The sequence below is a fragment of the Ipomoea nil genome, unplaced genomic scaffold, assembly GCF_001879475.1.
Source record: "Ipomoea nil cultivar Tokyo-kokei standard unplaced genomic scaffold, Asagao_1.1 scaffold2791, whole genome shotgun sequence".
NCBI classification, from domain to species: domain Eukaryota; kingdom Viridiplantae; phylum Streptophyta; class Magnoliopsida; order Solanales; family Convolvulaceae; genus Ipomoea; species Ipomoea nil.
Genome location: NW_017619219.1, coordinates 2,088,193 through 2,097,347, shown reverse-complemented (window position 1 = coordinate 2,097,347; position 9,155 = coordinate 2,088,193). Strand labels below are relative to the sequence as shown.

Sequence of the window (9,155 nt, the reverse complement as noted above, 5' to 3'; positions counted from 1 at the left end):
GCCCACGAGTAAAGAAAGAAAGAAAGAAAGAAAGTAAGTAAGTAAGCGAGTCAAGAGACTCAAGTGAAAGAAGAGAAAAGCGAGTCATTGCGACTCTAAGAAACCTCCACAGAAAAAGTGTTCCTTTTTACAAAAGAGCGAGTATATATGTATATCTATCTATATACTTATACTTAAAGCATCATGTTCATCTTATTGCATGATTATATGAGTTGCACGTTTTGCATGAAAAGTATGAGAAGAAGTATGACTTTATATTGTTGTTTATCGATCAACTTGATAGCATGAGTTTGCTTGTTTAAGTTTAAGTATTTCTTTATCTATCCGTTTGAGTTTGAGTAAAGTATTTTGCCATGATTAGTCATAATTGTGATAGCATGAGATTGTTTGTTAAGTTTAAGTACCTCTTTATCTATCAGTTTGATCATGAGTATATGATGAGTTGTGATTTGAAATATCCGTTTAAAGCATGAGAATTGTGTTAGGTTGAGTACTTGACAAAGCATGTTTTATATGTTGAATAGTTTGCAAGCATCTAGAGTTGTTTATGAGCATGTTATGAGATTGTTGTATAAGTGATTGCAGAGTACTTGAGATTAAGTGTGAATGCCAAATGTTTTCCAAAAGTATATTCTATAGTACTTTACAGGGTTGAGTGGCATTATACTTAGCATTTGTGCTAACATGTTATTTCCTATTTGCTTGTTTGTTAACCCCTTTCAGGTGGACCCAGTTCTTGAGCGCGATCGAGTTAGACTAGTGTTAGCTTAGAGAGCTAGTTGTAGTCTAAACTCTTTTCCAGTTATGTTTGTTCAAACTTTGGAAGTTAGATTTGTTAGATGTTTTTGATGGTGATGGACACCGGGGTGTTAGTCCCCAAGTTTGGATGTAGTTTGTTTAAACTTGACTTTAGTTAGAAGTTTTTGCTAGCCTGTGCAATCATTGTGTGTGGTGATTGTGGCGGTGACACATCTTGTGGTTTTGGGCTTTTAAGCTATCAATCGTATTTTAATCTTGTTTAGTTTATCTTTTGGAATTAAGTATCCGTGATTTAGATTTAAGAAAAGTGGGGTGTTACAATGCCGGCAAATTATGCCGTGGAAACGTGCTCACCATGCTTGGTGAACACGCTTCCAAACGACGTCGTTTTTGGCGTCGTTTTAAAAAAAAAAAACATTGTTCTATTAACGGCGTTAGGAAGGCAGTTATGATCAGACAACTCTTTGCGTTTGATTCTTTCCTATTCGCAAATCTCTGAAGGCAATTGTGATCCGACATTCGCGATTCTTTCCTATTCGCGATGGAGGAGACGCCGGTTCGAGGAGAAGATTCAACCGATATGATTTCTGCGATTCCAGGTTGCGTTCGATTTTATGCGTTTGATTTCGTTTGATTTATGAGATCATGGATTGTTGAAGATTTAGTTATTTTTATTGGTATTTATTCAGTATCTATGCAGTTTGAATGTTCATAATGGCCGTAAATGTGTATTAGTTCCATGTTTCTGTTATGAATTTTACAAAATGCAATTATGTATTTTCTGTTACAGAGTTATGAATTTTGATACTCTGTTCATGCATGTGATATGAATATTCATAATGTAATAGTACTATGTCCATAACATATTAACTGGTATGTTACACTGCTTGCATATATTCAGTGAATGAAGATTGTGTTGGTGATTCAATAAGCAATGATCAAGCAGAGTTAAACATTGACATTGATGGCTCGTCTTCAAGTCCAGGTTCTTTTTATTAGTTGGTGTATCATGAATGTTGTTTCTGGTAGGTGTAGGTACTGATTCATGGTGATTATATGCAAATTGAATGTTGTGATTGGTATTAATAATTTGTTCACGTTATGAATTTACAGTTTTGAGGTTATGAATTTTCCGTTATGTTATTATGAATTTTCTATATGAGATTATGAATTTTCCATATGAGGTTATGAATTTTATGTTATGAGTTTATGCATTTCATGCCATGAGTATCTATGCAACTTTGAATGCTCATAATGTCACAAATGTTATTGATACCCGGTCTTTGTTATGAACTTTCTTATATGATGTTATGAATTTTATTCTTTGTGATTATGAATGTTCTCACATGAGATTATGAATTCTATAGTGTAGCATATTATATTCATTATAGGTGAAATCCACATTCATATTTTAGTAGTTGGTATAGGTGTGGTTATATTTTTGTTGCAATTGCAGTTGATGAAGACTTGGTGGGTGTTGTAGTAAGAAATGTTGACGAAGCTTTTGAGTTATATAATGGATATGCATACAGAGTTGGTTTTAGTGTGAGGAAAGGCCAACAACGTTATAAGGCATCTACTAAGTCAATTCAGATGAAGAGGTTCTTCTGTGCTAAGGCTGGGTATAAGCAGAAACCAAACAGTGGTGTTAAGCTTTATTCAAAGATTGATATGAGGACTGGATGTGGTGCATTTGTTCAATTTGATGTGGGGGGTGATGGGATGTGGACAGTTACAAAACACTTGAAAGAGCACAATCACGAGTTATGTTCATTTGGCAAGAGTCATCTGCTTCGGTCGCATAGAAGAGTGGGAAACAATCAGCTTGAATATTTAAAAGACATGAAGAGTAGTGGTGTTGCATTGGCGGATGGTATGAGGTTTTTGAAACATCAGTCAGGGGGTTCTCCATTGGTTGGCTTTACCAACCGCGATGCTTACAATTCGATGGCTTCTGTGAGTTTGAAGTGTTTGGATGGATCTGATTCCAATTCTTTGATTGAGATATTCAGGAGGAGGCAATCTAATGAGGCTGATTTCTTTTTTGATTTCGAAGTTGATTTGGATGGAAGATTGTGTAGTTTTTTTTGGAGGGATGGTCAAATGAGAAGGGATTATGAGGTGTTTGGTGATCTGTTAATGCATGATACAACATACCGCACTAACAAATATGATATGATTTGTGGTCCTTTTGTAGGGATGAACCATCATTGCATGAATGTAATGTTTGGTTGTGGTTTTTTGATGAATGAGAGGATAGAGTCATTTGCGTGGTTGTTTAGAGTGTTTTTAAGATCCATGGATGGCAAGTGTCCACAGACTATCATGACGGATCAATGTTCAGCTATGGCTGCTGGCATTTCCATGGTGTTTCCTACATCACGCCACCGTCTTTGCATATGGCATATTGGTGAGAATTCGAAGAAGCATATCAAGGCATTGAGGAATCATAAGGATTTTCTGGATATGTTCAATTGTGTGTTGAAATACACCGAGACTGAAGCTGAATTTGAGGTTTACTGGACAAGGTATGTTATTATGAATTTACATTATATAATTCTGAATTTTCTGTTATGTCATTATGTATTTTCTGTTATATGATTTATGAATTTTCTAATATGAGATTATGAATTCACAGTTATACAATTCTGGATTTTATGTTATGTCATTATGTATTTTGTGTTATATGATTATGAACTTTGTAATATGAGATAATGAATTCACAGTATACAATTATGTATTTTCTGTTATGTCATTATGTATTTTCTGTTATATGATTATGAACTTTCTAATATGAGATTATGAATTTTCAGAATATGAGTAATAAACATGTGTTTTAACCTTTTCAGGATGGTTACAAAATATAATTGTCATAAGAATACATGGCTAGAGAAGCTTTATGACTGTAGGGAGAAGTGGTGTCCAGCGTTCAACAAGGATTATTTCTCCGGGGGTATTTTATCTTCGCAAAGGAGTGAAAGCACAAATCATGCAATTTCTAGGAGGCTGTCCAAGACTGCTGGTTTATGTGATTTTTATTCATCCTTTGTGAGTGTTATATCTGAATGGAGAAGTAAGGAAAATAGCGAGGATTTCCGGTGTTCTCAAGGAGTACCCGCCATGATGATGGATCATGTGAAACTCCTTTCACATGCTAGAGAGGTTTATACAATTGAGATATATTTTTTGTTCGAGGAACAATTTATGAAAGGTAGCTCTTGTTATCAAGAAATGGTGTTGAACGATGGTTGTAAGTGCAAGTATCACGTGTGGCGACCAGACATAGATATCATAAGGCATGAAGTAACCTTTAAGGCAATCAATTTGGATATATGCTGTAGTTGCAAGCTGTTTTCAGAATTGGGAATACTTTGCTGCCACTGCTTACGTATACTTCATGTGCACTGTGTTTCCAATATTCCCGATAAATACATTCTAAAAAGATGGACTAAAAAGGTTGTTGAGGGTAGAAATGTGGACATTGCATCTGTGTTTTATAATGGTGGTGTCCCTTCTTCAATTTGGGCTGTTGAGATTAGTAGGAAATTTCAAAGGCTTATTGTTTCTAGCCAAGATAACAGTGTTGCTAGACAATTCTGTGATGAAGCCGTTGAGAATGCAAGGAAAAACATTGAAGCTGAGATTGGGGATGTGAACACTGAGGAGGGTGTTGTGTCTTCGTCAAGTGGTATTGTCCAAGACCCCTCAAGCCGCAGGGGTAAAGGTGTGAGAAATAAAAGGAGTAGCAGTGTTATTGAGAAGAAGTACAATGCAGCAAGGGGAAGAAAGAGTGCTGCAAACAAGCTTGCTTCAATTACAAAGGGCTCTGTCCAATCATTGGTCTTGGAAAATATTTCAGAGATTGCTCGTGATGGATATCTTGTACATCCAAGCACCGGGGGTTCACAATTTGTTCATTTTAATAAGAATGTAGACCACGATGTAGCTATAGATTGAGATCGTGTTAACAGTATGTACTTATGAATTTTATGATTTTTAGATATAGGATGAGAATTATGTGTCAGATTATGAATTTTCCTTTACCAGTTTATGAACTTTCATTTACCAGTTTATGAACTTTCCTTTACCAGTTTATGAATTTTCCTCTATGTGATTATGAATTTACAGTATGTTCTTATGAATTTTATGTCTCAGATTATGAATCTTCCTTTATCTGATTATGAATTTTCCTTTATGTGATTATGAATTTTCCTATATGTGATTATGAATTTAGAGTATGTGCTTATGAATTTTATGCTATTAAGATTTTATGAGAATTATGTCTCAGATTATGAATTTTCCTTTATTTGATTATGAATGTTACTTTATGTGATTATGAATTTTCCTTGTTGTCATTATGAATGTTATTTTAATGTTATGTAATAATGAATTTCAGTTATAGCTAACATGTATACATTCATAATCTCATAAAAGAAAGTTCATAATTGCATAATAGAAAATTCATAATATGGTAGTTGAAAATTCATAAACTCTACATGATCCACATGTAATCTGAATTAAGAGCAATAGATTGTATATTCATAGGTGCAAAATATCTGTGCACATTACAAAATGAGAGATTCACAATCTAGGGTACCAACAGTCAAGATTTGCTTCATGTTCACAACATATTCAAACACCAAAAAGCGGTATAGTTTCATTTCTTTTTTGAAAGATCCTTGGCTGCCTTCATAACTCGCAATCTTTCAGTGTTCCTACCCCATGTGATAATGCTTGATGCGTATTTAGCTCTAAGCTCCCAAATGAAGTCAGCCTTCAAAAAAAAAAAAAAAAAAAAGATGTTAAAAAACAAAAAAAAAAAAAAAAACAAAAAAAAAAAACAAATCTAAGTTGAAATTAATAGATCTTATACTCTTACATTTACATGGGTGCCTATCTTGAATCCACTGTCCCAATCTTGAACATTCCCCTTGTAGGACTCCATGTGTCGCATGACATATATGCCACAATCAATGACATTGTCAAGCTCCTTCCAAGGAATGGCCAAGCTAAGTATGATACAGGAAGGTTTTGTATCTTACGGAGTAGGGGGGATTTTTCTGCAGTCAAGTACTCTTTCAAAGCATTCATCTGGACAAAAATGAAACTAGTGTGATAATGATTCACATGAAATGTATAACAAACGTTTGAAAGGTCAAGTTTAAGGTTAAGTTACCAGTAGATTTGGGCAATCTTCATACTTGTCAGCTTCAGTAACACCTTTAGGCAACATCTTGTTGTCAATGATTTCAACACTTTTTGAGATGGTGTTGATGCAGACAACAAAGTAGTGTTCGTGTCGAAGCACGGGGAAAAATAGCTAACATCAAAAGAAGAAGTAGTTAGAATAGAGAAGAAATATGTAATTAATGAATAAATGTTGAAGGTGGGTAACTATAAATTACCAAATCAGCATCATTGACATCAAGATTTTCAAATTTTGAAATCTCATACTGTAATCGCTCATTGAAATTATCCTTCCGCTTTTGAAGCGGAAGATTCTTCATCCACTGTTCAGATGGGTCGAGTTGAAGCTAAGGGGAAAAAAATACGTATCAATGATAAGTTGTGCAATATGTAATGGCAGTCATACGTAATTCATGATATCATAACATAAAATCCATAATATTACAAAGAAAATACATAACAACAAAACAGAAAATTCATAATATCAAAGTTGTAATTTCATAACTCACAATAGAAAATTCATAATGCCATATGGGAAAATTCATAATCTCACATTAGAAAGTTCATAATATCAAAAATGTAACTTCATAAACTCACAATAGAAAATTCATAATATCATATGAGAAAATTCATAATCACACACAGAAAATACTTAAAATCCATAATATTACAAAGAAAATACATAACCACAGAACAGAAAATTCATAATATCAAAGTTGTAATTTCATAACTCACAAATAGAAAATTCATAATGCCATATGGGAAAATTCATAATCTCACACAGAAAATACATAATCTCACATCAGAAAGTTCATAATATCAAAAATGTATCTTTATAAACTCACAATAGAAAATTCATAATCACAAACAGAAAATACATATTTACATGACATAAAATACAGAATGGTTTAACAGGAAATTCAGAAGTGAGCAGAGTAAAAATTGTTGTTATTAACTTACATGTACCAACGTGCTAAAATAGATGCACTTTGGCTTCCCCAACGCCCGTTTTGTGTTGAGGAGTGTAAGCCTCAACGCCCATACATCTATGAATGTGTTAAAAATTTCACCGCTGCGGAGGGTGTGGAAATCTCCTCTTGTCATTGAGAAATCATCAAAGATAAACAGAGTTTCACTACATGAACAAAAAATTTTGATAAATAGGTAAATAAATTAACATATGGTTATAAATGTGAAATATTCATGAAAATAAAAAGTTTTCTAAATGGTTAGAGTCAAACATACTCCACTGGATGATCTGTAGAAGCATCCATGAAGGCGTAGTTTGATACGGCCCTCTCGATCACACTGGCATTATGGACAAATGGCACATTCTTTGTCCAAAAAGGTGACCTCAAGTTTAACGGGATGTTTTTGTATTTCCGGACTGGTCTCTTTCGCTTGGTGACATCCTCGACATCAGATTCACTGTCCAGAAATGCACTGTAAACACACGAAGCTAGTTAATATCATCATAGTTGCACAATTTCAGGTCAGAAAGTTCATAACTGCAGTACAGAAAATTCATAAATACAGAACAGAAAATACATAATTGCATATCAGAAAGTTCATAATATCAAAACTGTAATTTAATACTCATAATAGAAAACTCATAATCTCATATGTGAAAATTAATAATATTTCAGAAGAAAAGTCATAATATAATATCAGAAAGTTCATAACACAATTTCATATTCTAATTAGTTTACCTATCAATATCGTCGAGGGTAGCAGGTAGTGTAGCAGCAGGCGTAGAAGTATTAGCAGCATCAGGGACATCTCTGGCGAATGGAACCTTGATCAATGGAGTTATTTCTCGTCTTTCAGAACTTGATGTAGCAGGGGTAGCAGCATATGTTTCAGAAGATGAAGCAGTAGGGGTAGCAGCAGTGGTAGGAACATGTGTAGGAGCAGGGAAAGCAGCAGGGGAAGAAACAGCCGTAGCACCATGCGTAGCAGCAGGGGTTGTAGCAGTGATAGCGGTAGGAGTAGTAGAGAGTGTAGCAGCATCAGCAGCACCAGGAGTGTCTTTCACAATGTTTTCAACAAGGGCATCCAATTCATCGTCATCCATTGCACTTTGCTCACGTGGTTCATCAACCAATGGTGCCGGGGTATAAGAAATCCCTAAATCAAATGAGGGAGGGTCAATCTCCATTTGCCGATTGGTCTTTTGGAAGGCTTCAACCAAGGCATCAACAGCCTTTGTGAAAGACTCTTGGCCAAAGAAGATGTCGTCAAGTTGAGAGGAGGTTGGAGTTGGTGGTCTTTCTATCGTGCTTGCAACGCCAATCATGGTGGAAATCCCAGAAAATGCAGCCTTCATAACATCCACTGGGGCGTTTTGTTTGCCAACTTCAGCCATAGCCTCACCGAATTCCAAGACATCAGCAGCAAGGCGTTGTAGAACCCGTGTGACCCTATCAACACTAGATGGCGGCACAGAGATGGTTGGGACTGGTTGGGCGGAAGTAGAAGCGATACAATCAGCAGTAGGCTTTGCAATACGAGGGATAACTTTCCCTTTACCATATCCGCCCGACCTTTTCTCAGCGGAAACCCTTTGCCGTGCAAGTTTATTTGTCCATGCAGTAATGCTTGGATATGTTCTTTGAACGCTCATTCCTTTGAATTGGACCCGATCAAAGTAGAATAGCTACAATGTTGAAGAAAAAGGTAAAATAAAAAAGTTATAATCACAAAATTCATAATTACACTACAGAAAATTCATAATATCATAATAGAAAATTCATAATCCATATGAACATTATATTCAACTATCGTATTATGGATTTTATGTTATACAATTATGAACTTTCTATTATGAGATTCATTATTGCATAATATTAAAAGAACATTCATAATGACAACAAGGAAAATTCATAATTACATAAAGGAACATTCATAATCAAATAAAGGAAAATTCATAACCTGACAAATACAATTCTCACAAAATCTAAATAGCATTAAAATTCATAAGTACATACTGTAAATTCATAATCACATACAGGAAAATTCATAAGCACATAAAGGAAAATTTCATAAGCACATAAAGGAAATTCATAATATGACACATATAATTCTCATAAAATCTAAACAGCATAAGATTCATAAGTACATACTTTTAAATTCATAATCACATAGAGGAAGATGCATAATGACATAAAGGAAAATTCATAATCATATAGAGGAAAATTCTAATCACATAG

General features: G+C 34.6%; 1 protein-coding gene across 1 annotated transcript; it reads left to right on the top strand.

The window, feature by feature from the left end:
• The first annotated feature begins 1,300 nt into the window (after window positions 1-1,300).
• Window positions 1,301-4,716, top strand: LOC109157623 (protein FAR-RED IMPAIRED RESPONSE 1-like). Its single transcript, XM_019305474.1, has 6 exons — window positions 1,301-1,358; window positions 1,661-1,744; window positions 2,216-2,814; window positions 3,187-3,287; window positions 3,609-3,921; window positions 4,015-4,716. Exons 1-6 carry the CDS (start codon window positions 1,301-1,303, stop codon window positions 4,714-4,716), a joined length of 1,857 nt encoding a protein of 618 aa, XP_019161019.1.
• The last annotated feature ends 4,439 nt before the right edge of the window (window positions 4,717-9,155 follow it).